The 18645-nt window shown below is 36.7% G+C and overlaps 1 protein-coding gene across 5 annotated transcripts in view; it reads right to left on the bottom strand.

The window, feature by feature from the left end:
- Window positions 1–18645, bottom strand: part of ATG5 (autophagy related 5) — a 74670-nt gene that overhangs the window by 8654 nt on the left and 47371 nt on the right. For 2 of the 5 annotated variants that reach the window (XM_029962769.1, XM_029962773.1), the window contains 2 exons: window positions 17994–18111; window positions 6209–6363 (listed from right to left, as the gene is read on the bottom strand). In XM_029962769.1, coding sequence (XP_029818629.1) covers window positions 6209–6363; window positions 17994–18111 — 273 coding nt within the window. Of the gene's footprint in view, window positions 1–1558; window positions 1825–6208; window positions 6364–17993; window positions 18112–18645 lie in introns of those variants that run through there. The other 3 variants (XM_029962770.1, XM_029962772.1, XM_029962771.1) reach the window with 3 other exon arrangements.

Here is an 18645-nt window from a genome sequence, read left to right as displayed (position 1 = left end):
GCAAAATGATCACCTGCTCTTTGAATGAACTCAGTACAAGTACTTCAGACAGAGAACACTTACACTCTCTTTACTGATATATTTCACATTTAAGAAGTGATAGCTTCAAGGTCTAAGTTTACTACACATTCTACTGAGCAGGGGTCCTTTTAGTTAAAATTCTTTAAATTGGAATAAAATCTTAGTAGGAGTTTTCAGAAGCTTCGCAGTAGCCCCCAGGCTTTCCTTACTTTTTTGTGAATTCCATCCTATGAAAAAACGACCCTGCTTGTCACAGTAGTAGGCTTTATTGCTAGAAGTGACTCATTTTCCTTAGCAATCTTAACATACTTTTAACCTCACTTTGACCACACATAAACTACCAAAATCCTTATTTCCTTCCTCTCCTCTAATTTTGAGTAACTATTAGTTTAAAGAGACACAGAGATGATACCTTGGATCGAATCAGCAGATACACTGTTCAGTATCCTCTGACCAAGAGCAAGAACACACAAAAAATTCTGCAAAGCCAACTCTAAAATAGCCTAGCCACAACAAAAGGTTCCTCTGACCTCAAAAATTTTAGAATATGTGACATAAAAGCACAGGACTGACTTTTCCTTCCTGCCTATATATCTCAACAGCCCTGGTAAAAGCCACTGAAGCTGATTTCAGGTGAAGAACTCAAACACAGAAATATATGGTCAACGCATCGTTCAGAACAGTCAGAACAAGTCTCCTTCTTAAAATGATTCTGTATCTGGAATAAACATTGCTCCAAACACAAGACAAAGTTTGGAGAGTAAGAATTTCAGTTTCTGGATATAATCTAACTGCCCAACATCAATACAAATAAACAATCACATAGATCTGGTTAACTATCAGCAACAAGACAATATCACTTATTTTAATCACTGGTAGTAATGTGAGTTCAATTGCTCAAGCTGAAGGTCACCGTTTTCCTAAATTGATGTTTTCAGCTCAGGATATTCTTGATACTTGCTCAGATATCCCAGAGACCTGTCAACTACAGCAAGTTCCTGTCCTCAAAGACAACTAATGACAAATAAAGTCTACAACTTTATATTTTGTTTAAAAATTTCTTTTAAAAGGAATGTTAATTTTTAATACGTTTACTGAACAAATCACAGAAAACAGAGCAAAAGTGCTTAACCTATCTTTTCTAAATAATTTCTTCTTTTTTTTTTTTTTAAATTCTTCTCCAAAATAAACAGTTAGACATATCAGTCTCTCCATCCTGCAGTGTTTTGTCACTCATATTACATATCTCAATATAACCCTTACAGCATCTTGATGTCATTTTACCAGAGCCCCTCACAAGAACTACTGCTTCTTGTCCAAAACGCTGCGATAGAACTAGACCTGTATCAACCTCAGTGAACTCTGCTCTTGCAGAGTACTGGACTACAAAAGCCCAACTCCAGGCAAGATATGAATATGGACTGCCATTAAGTCCATATTCACTGATTTAGCTTTAATTACTGCTCTATTTCTTTGCATGGTTTTGACACAGGCCAGTTGGCTGATCTCTACATGATCTTCTTGTAACTTAAAGGAGAGGAAAAAAGCTTCTTTGTCATGATTATAAAGTTCTTAGTATGATTATATCCTGTGGATTATATTCCAGCAAATGCCTAGCCTTCTCTATCCCCAAAATGGAAGTAGATGAATATGCAATATTATCATTGACATCAAATATAATTAAATACTGAGATGGAATCAAATATTTGATTCATAATTTTCTTCTCCATCCAATTTTTCCTCTCTTGTCATTTCCTGTCATCTTCTACCTCAAGTCTATCCTCAGGTTAGATAGCCACATTTCTGAAACATAACAAAAAAAAGTGGATTAAAATAGTCACCACAAGCAAGTTTATTACCAAGTTTATTACACTTTGGAGCAGCTCACGAGAACTTGGCTTACACTTCTAATCTCATAGGAGCCAGAAAGCATGTAAATGAACTAGAAAACTTTTTTCTATTGAAAAAGTCAATTGAAAAAGTTTTTAGAGAAAGAGAATTTGGCCTCAAACACTGCTAAGCAGACTAAGCTCGAGTAGATTATTTTTAACAGTTCCCCAAAACAGTTACTGACAGTAATGCTGTCTAAGACAACCAAGGGAATTTTTCTGTCCATAAAAGAGTTCATGCAGCTCAATAGAAAAGCAGATAGAGGATGGAAATGAAAGCTTTACTTAACTAAACATTGCTGTTGTTGCTTTGTTATTATTATTTTGATTCTCATATATTTCATAGAAGTTTTTTAATGGGCTTGATGACAGAACACTAAAATATTTTTCTTAAACATCTGACATTATAGTATTTAAAAGGTTTTAGAAGACCTTACAAGACTGAGCCCAAGATGCTGCCCATCAAACATCTAGCTTCAAGTAGAATAAAAAAACCCCAAAGATTAAACTCCCAGGAAATATTCTTATAACCCTTCTTCCTTAGCATCAGTGCCTTAGCCTCAGCCTTGAACTGGCAATAAACCTATGCTAATTTAGAAAAGACTGGGGTTAGCGACTGAGGTTTATAAAACAATTTTCTGCAATGCCTTAAGTTTGGCCATGCACATGTGGACGAAGTGACAAAGTTAAATGCAAATCATCTTGCTGCCCCATGTAACAAGCAAGCACACAATACATTTATACCTACGAGGAACAGGCAGGGTGTGCATTAAAAGATAAACAGTTGAATGTGTGACAAACTGAGGCCAACTCATCCATGATATGTTTTCCATTGCTGAGGGAGAGATAAATCACTTTTAGGAGTTTTGTAGCTTTTCTGAACAGCAGGCATCTTGACTTAAAATAAGTTAACCCTTTCATGCACTATGCCCTTAATTAGATTTGAGGTTGCCCTTCCCTCTAAACTGTGTAGAGCTGACCTTCAGAAATTAGGGCTATCTCTGTATACAGCTAGGGAGCTAAATGTGATCAATGTTGTTCAAGAAAACAAAACAAAACAAAACCAAACCAAACCCCATTTGATAAATATTTTTGTCTATGAAGTTTGGCCTAAAGCAAATCAATTTACTGTAAAAGACCTTGCTGCTAATAGCTTGTGAGAACTTTTATAATGTCATTGTTTTCAAAATACTATTATGCCAATCAATTAAATAAATTCTCTATGCAATCATACTATACATTCCCTAAGCATATGCACATTCATACACTTTTGAGGGTTTTAATGGCATTCTTGAACTTTCAACCTCTAGTTTATTTCATTTTCAAGTTACTATAATTCACATCATGCCTGCAAATATTCTGTGATTCTAACAGCTGTCCATCTCTTATAAAGAACTTTTCAGCTAACCAAATGATGACCTACTCCCAGCAAGGTAAAGAAGGATTACTGTTTCTGAAAAATCACTGTCAATACAGAAGAGAGCAGCATATTCGCTTTTTTCAAGCCATAATGCTAATTGTTAGTTTATCTGCTCATTCAAAAGTTGACATTTGGACATAATTACAGTTTAAAAAGTTTTGGCAGAAGAGTGATAAGTAACATATACAGATCGAAAGCTTAATTGCTCTTATTTCATGTTTTGTGCCTTCTCCCATTTAACTAGAGAAAAATAAACTGGGTTTTTCCTTTTAAAAAATGCTACTTCCAGGAATATTATTATGTTATTTAACAAAGTAAACAACTTCACAAGCAAACAATTGCTGTGAAAATGGAGATGAGCTATTTAATTATGTCCAAACTATGGACAGTTTTGTTCCATGTCTGACAAATTCTTCAACCTCTGCTAAGCTGATCAGTAAAAACTCAACTAATTGAATCCATCGATGTGAAAAACCACAGGCTCAAGTCTGTACTGCATACATCAAGCTGAAGGATTTCTGCTTCAGCCATGGCGGTAATAGTGAGTGGGGTCAGGTCAAAGAGGGTTAAAGCAAGTCAGGATATAGCCAAAGGAATACATCAAACACTGATTTTAAAAGGGCAATTAATCTTAGACAGAAATGCTTCCTGGGGAATGAGATCTCAATCTTAAGAGCACACTACATGATGTAGCAGTAAAAATGTACATATACAAGCTTAGAGAGCTTTCATCCTGTGATCACAAACAGAAGGGGAGTGCTGTTTATCAGAGAAATACAAACCCTTGCTAAAATACTTACATTAGCTTCTTCCGGGCCCTTACTCATTGAAAAATAAATTCTGTAATGAGCAGGCAGTAGAGTTTGCACACATGAAATATCTTTTTTTCTATACATGTACTTTAAGTTCTTTTGAACAGCTATCAGACTAAAGTATTTAGAGATCTCTATCGCAGTAAAATTAAAAAATTTAGTATTGAAAAATTCAGGAAAGAGTGGCTAAAGGAATAAAGGAATACCTGCAGGGCTCTTGACACTGAATGCGAAGTTTAAAACAAACCAACAAACTAACCAACCCTCCCCAAGACAGCTACCTGGCCAGAGTTAAAACTGGAAGTGAATTTTCATCAGAAGTTCATCTTAGTTTTTCCATTCCAAAATATCAAGAGAGTTAGCTGCAAAACTCATAATCATATAATTTCTATTTTTAATGAGAATTTGACTCATTACTTAAGTATTTTTATCTTGGAGTTCAGAACATATTTTTCCATTTTATAGTAAAAAAACAGATCTATAAAAGAACACAGACATACAGCATTTGCAAACAAAGTTTGCTAAGTTAGTATCATTAATTAGTTAGCAATATTACTAGAAATCATTAGCTATGTGGACAAAACACTGTGTGTACATAGCTCTGAAATGAGTTACACCTAATTTGGCTGCATTAGTTCATTAAAGAGAATTTGCTTTGCAACCCCCCTTTCATCTGAGGATACTGATGCCCAACATCACAAGTGGCAGAATGGCATCTGTTTGTGTATCTGGTCCATACATCTGGTTTCTTGGCTTAAATTTTTAGTAACAGCTTGCACAAAGATACTAGACTTAGGGAAGTTTCCCAAAGTGCAGACACCCCCTGCGTTTTGTCGTCATAAATGTGGTGATCAGGAAAAAGGACAAGGAGCACAAGAGCCCTCAAATCTTCACTAACTGTAGCATCTCTGTGCACATGTCAAGCCAGTGCATAAGACTTTGGCTTTGACATAAGTTTAACCTCGGTTTTCTTACAAATATTCTCCAAAATAAGATATAAAGTTATCCACTGTTTATCCGCTGAATGTGAAGTTACCAAAATCTCTGATTAAAATGAGGTATTCGAACAGGGCACAACTACTATTAGCAAGTGCTGCTGAATCCTTAGAGAAGAGAGTAGGACATAGCACATAGTATTATTAGCGGATTACTCTACTATACATTATTGATAAGACTACTACTTTTCTTCTAATTATTTTCTATAGGTCCTTTAGTTTTGCAGGTTGTTATTTCCAGCCCTGTAAGAGGTTTATCTCCTCAGGTTATACCTATATGCATCAAGGCAGAATAGAACCAGACTGCAAGAGAGGTGCAAGGAAGATGGGAATGATTTTACTCAGCCAACCACAAAAGACACACAAAACATACCTAATTTAAAGGTATAGATGCAACTCATAAAATGGATCAGAACTCACTCTCTGAACCTCAGGGCAAGTGCCAGAAAATAACTCATGCCTATTCAGCCAAACTATCTCCCTCTCCATTACTGCATATTGAGAATAGTCCCCAGACTGTTAATCCATGAACACTGCTCAAGTTTTCTGGGAGAGTATTAATTGCCCGTGACCAAAATTATGCCAGAGAACTGCTGATAGTCATATAGCACAAATCACATATGTTCTAGCCCTCTTCTGTTTACTAGTGTAAATAAAAACACTAAGACCACAACATCCAAATCTGGTTGTGTGTTGCAGTGTCCTGGTTGAGAACTTCACATTGTGGGTCTTCAGAAGGTTATTACTGTCTCCTGAAAGTTTTGGTAGACCCATATCTCCAGTTACTTCTTCCACCAATTACAACACTAAAGGCATTGTCACATTTTCTAGGAAACTAACCATAAAAAATATCCTGTAAGTCTATTTTGTGTACTTTAGTTGTTGCTGACATGCTTGTTGCTCTCAACAAGGATATATGAGAAACTAGAAGAAAGGTTTGTTTTGCATTTCTTTTCTGTGAAGTTTTTGCTGGGTCAGTCACACTGAATGACCTCTGTGGCCCCTTTGTAGTAAGACAGACTGATTTAGATCATGATTCAAAAAAATTCAACTCTTAACACTGCTACTGACCTCAGTGTGACCAGGTACAAGCCACATCACCTCTCTGTGGCTCTTAATTTCTCCTTCCTTTTTGTCTCTCTTCACTTGTCCTTTGTCTAAGTGATAAATTGTGTGGGAACACATTGCAACATGTGTACAGTGCATAAAGAACCTGAGGTCTCCTGCTAAAACAAAAAAATACTCATTTTAAAACTGAAAATTCAACACAAGCAAAATATTTTGTCAAGATGCTTTGATCCCAACAGTTCTAGAACTCGCATACAAGGTAGATTACTAGAAATTGAGCAGGGTTTCTGTCAGTAATTTTCCACAATCTTTTGTTAACTGCCTAGATTTTCAGAGCTATAGCATTCCATCAGGAAATTGGTGGTAGGACGCTGATGTTCTCAGGAAGAGAAGACTACTCTAGAATGAAAAACCCACCTCTCTTCTCCAGAGAATTTTAGAAGAGCTGGCTTGCAATTTTCAAACAGAGTAAGTTAAATTTCAAAAAAGCTATTTTGCTCTGTGGAGGATTTTACTTTCTCTATTTCATACTACTACAGCTAATGATAGACTTAAAAAAACTTTGTTGTGCCTGAATAAATTCATTGGCCTTTTGAAAAATTTAAAGAGAATAGTCTGGTGTCTGATACTAATAAAACTTATTGGGTGGCCGGCAGAACAAATGTAGCTGAAGCTGAACACATTTCCAAAGGCTTGTTCAAGAAAACAGGATTATTTCCCTATTTGCTGTACCTCTTCCTACAGTCTATCCTTTTGAATGTGCATGCTTGTGCACTCCCAGAAACCACTTCTAAGTTACAAACAAAAAGCACATTACTCTTATGATGTTAGGAAAGTTGTTGGATACAAGAGGAAAGACTAGACTAGAATAGACTATTGCAGACTATTGGAAGGGACCTATAATAATAATCTTGTCCAACTGCCTGAGCAATCCAGGGCTGACCAAAAGTTAAAGCATGTTATTAAGGGCATTGTACAAACGCCTCAAACACTGACAGGCTTGGGAATTGACCAACCCTCTAGGAAACCTGTTCCAGTGTTTGACCATCTTCTCAGTAAAGAAATACTTCCTAAGGTCCAGTTTAAACCTCCTTGGGGCAGCTTTGAGCCACTCCTAGATGTCCTATCACTGGATACCAGGGGGAAGAGTTCAGTACCTCCTGTTGTACTTCCCTCCTCACAAAGCTGTAGAGAGCAATAAGGTCACTCCCCAGTCTCCTTTTCTCCAAATAAGACAGACCCACAGTCCTCAGCTGCTCTTCACAGCACACACCTTCCAGCCCTGTCACCAGCTTTGTTGCTCTCCTCTGGATGCACTTGACTACCTTAACATCCTTAAATTGTGGGGCCCAGAACTACACAGAGCACTCCAGATGAGGCTGCACCAATACTGAATACAGTGAGATAATCACCTCTTCTGACTGTCTGGCTGTGCTGTGTTTGATGCACCCCAGGATGTGGCTGCCAGGACACATTGCCAGGCCTGCTGCCAGCCAGCACCCCCAGGCACCTTTCTACAGGGCTGCTCTCAGGCTGCTCCTCTCTCAGTTTATACCTGTGCTCTGCATTACTCTGTCCTAGGTGCAGAGTCTGGCATTTGGACTTACTAAACTTCACCCCATTTGCCACTAGGAAAGGGGTAAAGGTCTCATAAGCTAACAAATGGATAATCCCTGTAGAGTCCACTGAGGCAATGTTGGAGAAATCCTTAAAACCAAGCTATGTTTGCTGTTTCCTGAGAAATTCTAAGCAGAAAGATCACAACCAGCCCCAGATCCCCATTATGTTTTCTCTTTTCTTTCGAGGGCAAGAGAGCCAGAACATTCTGCACACACAGAAGCCCTCTCTGACTTTGCAAAGAACTTGTTTAGAAATCAAGATGGCTAACAAGAAGCCACATAAACAGCACAGCTGTTAATTGGCATTAACTCTCAGATTATTTGCACCTTTCCATGTGGTCATGACAAATGAATTCTATAGTAATTAATTCTGTAGTAATGACTGTTAATTCTATAATCTCAAGTCAACCTCTGGACTTGCATCCCTTTTGATCAAAAAGGACTAGTAAATCAAAAGGTATGCAATTTTAACACAGAAAAAAACCCCTTTCTACTCCAACTTTAAAAAAAAGGCAACTGAGGCAAGCAGGTGTTTGTGGGTATAGAAAAAAAAAAGAAATCAAAGTCAGTCAGATGAAAGTCAGATGCAGAAGGATAACCCAAGCAGATGGCCTAGTTAGAAAAAGGATAACAGGCACAAATAATGACTCATACCAGAAAGGAGACGTACATGATGACCTCCTCCAAGGCGGAAAGCACCACTGAGTCAAGGACACACGAAGGGTGGAATAGCTTAAGTAGTGGTCTGAAGTTCAGTTGTGGCCTGCAAGATGACTCTCACAGTAGAGGAGACAGCAGACTAGAATTCATATCACTGGTGAGCTTTTAAGCATCTTTTAGTACACTTACACTCTACAAGACCTTTAACCCTTCACAATACTCTCGTACCCACGTAGGATGAAAGTGTGGCTAATAAATTGTCTTGAACTGACAGTTCTATTGTTCTATTTCTAAATTTCTAAATTTAGGTGGCCTAGGAAAGTATTTCAATTCTGTACCTCCACAGCACTGAAAAGCAGAGAGCACAAGCAGTCAGACTTACTAGCTAGACATGGGGAGCAAAGGCTTCCTAAGTTTGCTCGCCATGGGAGCAGCAAGGATTGGGATGGTGCTGTGTTGCTCCAGCTCCCACAGTAAGCCCTACATCAAGTTAATTCTAACCTCACGCAGAGCAAGCCCTATCATATTTCATGTCTATCCAAAGACATTCACACTGCATACATTTACCTCCTTCTGTTGCTCTATTTGTCATTTGCATCAAAATTAGGTGCCTACACAGCAAATCTAATCTAAATTCAATTTTCTGTTTGACTAATTTACTGGAAGTCAGTGCTTAGAAAACTGAGGAAGAACAAACAATTAATATGTAGTCTCTCTTACAATATACATTAAAAAAAGCTGAGAGCTAATTGAAAACAGTTGATCCTAATTTTACAAAATCATTCAGTACAGCAAGTCTTAAGAGAAAAATCCTGGAAGTCTTTTTGATCCTTGTTTTATTTCTGAAAGAACTAATGACACTGCTGTAGAAAGAGGTCAGTTCACACAGCTTTTCTGAATGAACAACAATGCTGTGAAAACTGGGATTGATTGATAGCCTACTGTTTGCGTCATTATGTCCAAATGTTTACCATTTGAGTCTTCAAGGAAGCATGAGACAAAAATCAAAACAAGTTTTGCGAAGACTTCAACAACACTAGCAAATTAAAATTGTATCCAGAATTGTTTAGACATGATAGCAGTGGAAGAAAACTGCTTCCTTCTGCACTATACAGTTTTTTATCTTTGCATTATGCCCAATGTCTTTCTTACATTTCTGGTGTGGAAGAGGAAAGAGGTCTTTCCCTCCCCCAGAACAATTCTGTTTTCTATCATTTTAACCCTTTGTATCTCAAAAGCATCCTGTTGAACTCAACACTGTTTCCTCTTGTAGCTGTTACTCTATAGTTATACAAGATCATACTGTATTTCTCCCCTTCTCCTAGTAAGATGAGTCACTATTTCTAAATGAACAGTTTACAGTATTAGGATGTTCTTTTATAAGAACTTCATAAATGTCTACTAAACATTTTTTTTTCCAATTGTTGTGAATTATTCACTTTTTTTTTTCAAATTTGAGAAACCCTGAACTTCGGAACCGGTGTTACTTCTGGAAACAAAGGCCCCTTAATTGGCAACAGGAACACTATCATCAGATGCAGAAAACCATGGGGAAATGCAGCACGACTTCCCTGAAGCAACAGATAGATAACAATTTTATTATCTGCCATAAATGACAGTCTTGCAGTAAGCAGGTGGCCTAATCTACTGAAGACAGTAGGGGAAAATAGGTGCTATCTCCTTCAGGCACAGATAATTTTATTATTTAGCAGTTTTGGGAAGAATACCCATAATTAACATGTTCTGCAATATCAGGTATGTAGCCTTATGCTATATTTACAGGCAACAACATAGTCTTAATATCTTTTCTTCCTTATCTGCATAGAAACTATAACTAGGCAGTCTAAGAAACCATGGGCAAGATCAAGCTTCATCTTAGCCTATTCCTGCATAATGCACTAAATCTTCCCACAAATAGCAATAGCTCTGAAGTTATTTAAACGACTGCCTAATTTTCTGGAACTAGAACTACTGCAGACAATTCCACTTTACCACACAAGAACTGTCCAATTAAAGAACCAACTTTTGTCTGTGCAAGTGGCATCCACAAGCATAGGAAAAAAGATCAGACAATGAGTTGACAAGCTGTAGCATGAATAATCAGAATAATCTGATTCTAACCCTGGAGTCCTCATGAATGGGTGTTTCATATTAAAATAAAAAAAGACATTTGTCATGAGCTTAGATTCAAAACTACATGATGCACAGTCTATGAGAAGTAAAACTATAGGACTTTGGACTGATGGCTGGAAAGGATCTCTGTACAATTTCAAGAGTGTAAAATGGTGAATGAAAAGGGGGACACTGGACAATTTTATTCTGGACTTCCCTGAGTAACCAGGACACTGGGCATCTTGGAGGACAACTGAATACCAAGAGAAATTGAGAAATGGAAAATCCCTGGGTGTTGACATATTTTAGATTTTCATATCCAGTGGTACAAAACAATGTTGGAAAACTCAAGGAAACTGAAGTAGAAGTATAGATAATAGAACACCACAGGACAAAAAGGTGGAAAACAAGAAGAAAAAACTAAAGCAGAAATGACAACGACTCATTACTTCCCCAAAGAACTAGATCTATTCCTGTTAGGAAATCAGCTAAAGTCTCAAAAACTACAAAATCAGTTATATAAATTAGGGTGAACTCAATCAAAGAAGGAGAATAGCCAATTTTAAAGCATGTAAAAGCAGATACTAAAAGAGTGACAAAGGACAGTAAGAGTTAGCTATTCCTAGAATACATATTGAACGAACATGAACAGGAAAAGAGACACTGACATGAAAGAAAACAAGATGGGTTAACACAAGCTGAAAAGAGAACTAAAAAATAAGTGCCCCTCTTCCATAATACTGTGATCAGGATCAGAAATAATGAAACATTGCCGGGAACCTAAATGACCACTTTGCCATGGATTTAAGTATGAACAACTAGGCAAAAGCAAGCATAAAAAACAAGTACACAGCACTCTCCCACTCCCTCAAGAGAATATCATCACATCTAAGAAGTAAACACAGTTCACTATGTTCAAAGTACAGAACTTGCAAAGTTTTACCTTAAAAGACTGAAAACTGAAATGAAATTGCACATCTTCCAGTAAGAGTTTCCTGCAACTCTAGGTCAGGAATAATAGTCCATGAATAGCAAGCTAAGTATATCTATACAACCACAGAACTCCCAAATTTCATTTCAATTTTATGCAGCCTTTAGACGAACTGAAGTAAACAATAATTATGGAAATACAGTAAATAAAAAATGTACTAATATACAACATAGGTTTACCTATAGTAATATTTTGGGCTGAGGGGTCTTTAATTTATGAACTGCTGTGTAACTGATAAAATACAATTTATTAATGCAGTAACTAAAACAAAAAAAACACATGCCTTAAAGATTGATTACAGCAGGCTACAATATAGAGACAGTGATTACTAGATTAGTATGTGTTTCAAAATTATTTTAGTATTTATTGAACACGACAAGAAGGACTTCACTGCTTCCCAAACTTCATGTCAACACAGGAGGATAAGAACAAAGAAAAAACCTGAAGCAATGTATCAATATTAAATGCAAGGTGATATCCTTTCTGTCATGACCTGGTCTTACTATTTGTGTTAGCACATAATCGCAAGTGTCGCCTGTGAAGCAGCTAAATAGATACCATTTGGTACCACAGGTACCAAAGAAAAACTATTCAGCTAATGAGAAAACATCTGATTTAACACATTTGCTGTCTAAATACTCATTTAGACAGAAAATTAGAGAGTGTTATATTAGATCAGCTGTAACCTAATCTTCCAGGGGGAAGTACTGTACAGTACTGTAGCAGTAGTACTGTAAGGTGAAAATATAGCATCTTCTCTGAAGGTTCTCTGAACATTGTATTATTCTTAAAGATGTTTCCAGTACCTAAAGCAGGCCTACAGGAGAGCTGAAGAGGGACTTTATACAAGGGCATGTCAAGTGATAGGACAAAGGGGAGTCACTTTAAACTGAAAGAGGGCAGGTTTAGATCCAATATTAGGAGTAAATTCTTTACTCAAGTAGGTGGTGAGACAGCGGCACAGGTTGCCCAGAGAAGCTGTGGATGCCCCATTCCTGGAAGTGTTCAAAGCCAGGTTGGATGGGGCCTTGAACAACCTGGTCTAATGGCAGGTGTCGCTGCCCAACACAGGGAGGTTGAACTAGATGATCTCTAAGGTCCCTTCCAACCCAAGCCATTTCTCTGATACTGTGTTTGCTACTAACAAAGGTAGACACATTCTCCTTGCTGCTTTAGAAAAAAGAGAGTATCCTTTACAGTTAATTAATGTAACTGCCAAAAGTTGTAAGAACTATACTGGCCTCTCAGTGCTTGTTCTATTCCAAGTACTGCTTTTCTCCACACTTTCTGAGCATTACTACTAACGTAAAAAATGCTTGATACACATTTTGACAACTGGGTTCCAAACTGCTATACTCTCTGCTCCAACTCCACTGCAGTGATTAAGGACAAGAGAAGGTAAAGCTAACACTCCTTCCAGTCTACTCTAAGTAGAAGCCACTCTTTCCTTTGGTATAACAATGCCCATTACAAAAAGCCTTAAACTTCTGTCCATCAATTTTGCTCTGATTAACAGCTTAAGATGATGAAACTATTTAGCAACCCAGAATGGTGAACGCTGTACAGCATGAGTTAACCAGAAAAAAAATTTATATAACCAAATAAAGGATCAGTTTGGGGAAGAGACAGGGAAGTAGGGGACGCTCAAGTTTTTATTTTTTACAGCACTTCAACAAACAATAAAAGCCTTGAATAAATAGTTTCATAAGCTAATTTAAATAAAACACAGTATTCTAAACAGCTACCCACAGTCTGTAACAGTCCAAAATAATATTGACACAGTATTTTACAAAGACCATTTTCATGATCAATCTTTTAGTGTCACTATTCCACCTGTTCTCCTTCTGAAAATGTTCTTCACACCGTGTTTTCAACAGTTGGTAATCAATGCATATATTCAATCCATATATATATAAATACATTTTTTCATTGAAATATTTTTCTCAGCACAGCTAAAAGGGAGACTTAATTATATCCATGTTTCCTAAAGCAAAGGCATATAGACACTGTGGGTGGTTCTTGAAACCCTTTCCTCCCTCTTCTTGTGGTGGTCCTTAAGAATCTGGCAGCAGGAACAGCTTACATATATGGCTACAAATGCTGAGTCTGAAAACCATATATCCTCTGTGTTCCCACGGCACAAAGCTCAGTTACGGATGTCACCATAGACAAGCGACCACCACAATTACCATGAAGCTTCCAGTTGAATGAAAAGTCATCGGAAAAGAGAAAACCATAGAGGAAAAAGGAAAAAAATAATTCAACAGATGGAGAAAAACAGAAAGAAAGAAGCTCATACTGATTGCATTGCACTGACAAAAAGATGCAGCTGATGTCATCATTATTTAATTCACTAAAAAGGAAGGTTATAAACAGTTTGAAAAAAAATCTAAATTACTTTGAAGAGTAGAAAGACAGAAAACAACTTGCTTTTCCAGTACCTATTATGTCTTTAAGCATATCTTTGATAAGAGACTACTTTTCTTCCCCTTTGTTCAGAAAAATTGAGTAGATCTAAACTTTGATAACACTGAATGAAGTCTGAAAATTCAGATGTAAAAAAGTTTTCCATAATTTTCTAATATACTTTTCATAATGTATTCTGTTTTGTTACAGTATTTTAATGCCTTGGTCAGAATAAAGTGAAGATTAAGATAAAACATTGAAGTTTACAAGAACAAAAATTAGAAGACAGCAAAAAAGGTCTCAAGAGGACTATTTTTAATGTCTGAACACAAACTATTTTTCTTTCTGAAACCATTTTAACAAGTTTTCTGTAGAAAGAGACTGTATTATCATAGATCACACATTCAAGTCAAAGAGATATTATAGTGAGATGTATTAATTTTTTAGAGGCTGGGACAGAACACTCATGTTCATCACTGGATTTTTCTGATGCTGCTCTATAAAATGGGTGATTTTGTAACACTCAGCTTGCCTAATATCACATATGAATTAATTCCCCGTGGCAAAACGAACTGAATTCAATTCCCAAAGGTGCAGTATTCAGTTGCCGAAACTACAATACTTCCCGAAGCACATTTATTCTCCATTCATCCTTTTAAGAATCAAGATTGTGATTTTTTACTACACAGACCTGACATTAAAACATGCCCAGCATAGACAGGAAGACAAAAGTCTCACAGAAGACAAAGGGAGATGAGAGGTAGAGACTGATTATAAGCTGAATAATGATCAGTGTGCATGTGTAAAGAAATTAAGATTGTCCAGGAAGTCTATAGCTCTAACACCTTCTAAATTTCAAGTATTCAACTTCAAATAGAGACAACTGCTTTAGAAAGAAAACATTTATGCATAGTATCTTAGGTTTGAAAAAGTGCTTGCAAATTAAACCCTCCTACAGCCATATCTCCTCTGTATTTTGAACTGATGGAACATCTATTGACAGATGAAGGTTGTTAAACTCTGTGATTCAGCATCAGAGAGAAAATGAGTTGATTGAATGGAGACTTAAGTAGCACAGACATGCTGTGGTTCAGTAGTCCCAGTTTAATTTACTTGCTGGAAAAGGGAGAAGAATGCCCTCATTATGGCTGCTAACGTTTCTACAGGCAAAACTCAAAAGTGGTACTATGTAGTCTGGTGGGTTAGTTGGTTTTTTAATAGCTCAAAGCCATATTAGAGCATGAACACTTAATATGGTACATATCACATCTGAATAATGAATGAGTGGATTCAGCCAAGCAAGAGAATAATCAAATTCACTTACTGGCTAAGCTGAATAATCAGTGAACAGAGTATGATGAATTCAAGCAGTCAAGTCTAAACCAGTACTGCCCTTCACACCTCTTTGGACTGTCTTTGTGTGCATGGTCCTCAGCAGTAAGAATCACTGCTGTCATGGACATCTATCTTTTCAGGTCACTTTCCACTAAGTCTGAACCTTTCCACATCATCCCTATCATTTTGTTCTAGTTCTGCTTCTCTTTTTGCTGTCCATGTTGGTTTTTTTTCCATGTTGCCATACCTAACTTTCTACTTTGTATTCCTGTCTGGGGTACGGGAATACAGAAATCCTGAACAGGTTTTGCTCAGTCCTTTATCTTACCATCTCCAGCTCCACCTGACCACCCATTCACCTGCAGTTTGTCGTTCTGCCAGTACAAACTGTCTTTTTAACTTCTGATTCAACTTGTTCCTCCAAATCCCTTCTCCAAATCACTTGTCCAGCAGGATTTCTACTCCCTGTTCTTTCACAGATGCCTTGCACAATCTATGTATGTTCCACAAGCATTGTTTCTGTTTCTCCCTCATCCTTTTATCATCTCCTATCCCACTTACTCTGTCCAGGTGTTTGCATTTATTACGTCAGGTTTTGGCTTTTGCCCCAGTCTCTTTCATCCTGTCACATTGTTTATAGTCGCTCTCCCCACCACATTTAATGACTCCCAGATCTGTCATTTTCTTCCAAATTACTTGTTCAGTCAGTTTGCTGCACCAGTCCGCTGCCTCTACGTATCAGTCTACCCCCATAACTCCTCAAGGGTTTCTGTATTTAGCTCAGCTAGATTTCCTTCTGTTACATACCAGAAGAGGAGAACGCTCAGACTACAAGAGGAACAACTGAACAATGCTACAATACAAAGCTGTATTACAGGAGAAAATCTGTGGAATTCTAGATAGCTCACACCCATGTGAGGGATCAAATTTATTCAATTCTTAAGTTTGTAAGTTTCTCAGTAGAAACTGGGCAGATGCATACAGGAACAGACAAGCATGTTTCCATACAAGGAAACCCGCCAAATTTCTAATCGCTCCTTCTAAGTTTTTCTAGTCTTTAACAAAGATGAAACAAGCAATTAGCACAGCATATTTCTGTTCTGCTATTAAAGGTTGGCAGTTTTGTCAACTTCTGAAGAGAAGGCCTGCTGATGGGAAGCACAATCACTGCCACTCAGATAGAATTGCATTACATTCAGACTTTTAATAAGGGCAGTACCTAGCACATTTGACACCTGCAGCTTTGGCAAATCCTTTTTGTAAAAATTATCAACCACTATATACTGGAATAACTTTTGTATAAATGCTTTTTGAGTTTCTTTCATTTAATTTGTTCTTTTTACTGCTTTCCAAGTTAAAATGCATCCCTCCTCATTCATTTTTTTTTAAACTCGCTCTGTACCTTTTCATTACTGTCTGTAGGACACTGACAGATAAGTACTTGAAGATGGTTAAACCTGACTGTGCTAATATTCAAGTATCTATTTGTATCTTCCTTTACCTTTTGGACAGTTAGCTAAAAGCACTATCTAAAACAATGCACCAAAATTTGTAGTAGCTTTATGAAAAATGGACACATGGTTAGCAACATTTCATATTTTTCTTAACTTGTTATTTTTGGAAATTATTCCCATGTGTTAACAAGTATTAAACAGGGTAAAAACACAGTTTGAGATTTCAGTCACTTTCTAAGATTGGGATACTTAGAGAAATCCATGACAACTGTTTGATTTTGAATTACACGACTTCTCTGTGCAACTCTGGTTTCAAATTCAGTGCTTCACTCAAAAGACATCGATACTACACCAGTAAATTCTGTGCCAAGATCTTCTCTAGAATATCATACATTTCTCAAAAGAAACTGTGATTTATTGACTGAAAGAAAAAAGAAGCTACTAATTTACAGGTACTTGTAAGACAATAGCAAGAACCAGATGAAAAACCTTTCACATTAAAAAACTTTGATCCTAATTTGCAGAGTACATTACTTTTACATTTATCCCACCTAAAAATTGTATCAGAGTTCCAGTAGTTGTAATCCTTGAGGCTAAAATAACATTCAGAAATGCTTGTTTTCTGAAAAAGTGCTGATCAACAAATCCTATTGTATGAAATTATATAATGCTACATGAACTAATTGTTATCTTGTCACACAATACTACTTAGTAATCATACATATAATATTATATACTTGTAACAATTTCTTTCTGCTACATTTTAAAAGGCTGGACTTCAACAGGGAAAAAGGTATTCTGAAAACATCTTCAATTTCTATCAATTTTGGAGTTTTACATATGAAAAGTTTTTGCAATATAAAATTAAAGGTAACAAAATTTCTGCTGATGCTTAAGAATTTTTTTTTTAAAGTGCAGAAAATAACATGTCAGTGTTTTTATTAAAAACAGCATGATGGCAAAGAAGTAGATGAATTTTAAAATGAAACTTCCAGAGATTAATTTTTCAGGAGTGGCTAAGGACTCAGTCAAAACAGTGCAGGTGATGCAGGGCACAATAAAGAGCCAGGAAGGAGTGAAATCTGAAACTCTAGTACTGAGGATTAGTTCTACGTTCAAAACACCCCTATTAAAAAATAAAACCACACCAAAAGAAACAATAAATCAACAGACAAAAATATCTTAGTGGACAAAAGTTATTTCTGCAGTACCTTCAGGGGTGACAGCACTAGGACACACATCTTTTAGCAGGTCTCCCAAAGTATGCAACTGCCCTCCTGAAGCAATTGGTCGAAACAGCTTCTGTATAAAAGGTCTCTCTGTCGTTGCCTGTTTTAATAACGAAATTAACAAAAACAACAATTTAAGGACCGTGCAAATATGTAGTATTACCATTTGAGACAGGTAGAAGATAGGACAGAACGAAAGACTGCAGGAAAACAAACATCTGGAATTTCCCCATTCCACCCCCCCCTTGTATTTCATTCATATCATGAAATGCAGGGGAGCTTTTGTTTATTAACAATTGCAAGTAAGCTGTCACCTCAGAAAAAAGTGTGAAGACGATTTATAGACAATGTCATGGAGATAAAAGTGTTAATTATTATTTTTTTTACATTAGAAAACCACCAAACCTTCTGTTATGGAAATATGATCTGTTTGAACAAAACATTTTAATAAATTCTTTATTTAATTAAAACAAGCAGTAAGCACAAACTTAGGAATTCAACATACATCTATGTTTTGCCAAGTCAAAGCAATACTGTAACAAATATCCAATATCTTCTGCAACAGTCTATCTTCCTCCTTTTAGAAAAACATTAGGCATTTTCAATGGCAAACAAGTACCCTTAAGACATCAAG

This window comes from Manacus vitellinus, unplaced genomic scaffold (genome assembly GCF_001715985.3).
Source record: "Manacus vitellinus isolate BGI_N305 unplaced genomic scaffold, ASM171598v3 scaffold_4_pilon, whole genome shotgun sequence".
Classification (NCBI taxonomy): Eukaryota; Metazoa; Chordata; class Aves; order Passeriformes; family Pipridae; genus Manacus; species Manacus vitellinus.
This window is presented reverse-complemented; position numbering and strand designations above follow the sequence as displayed.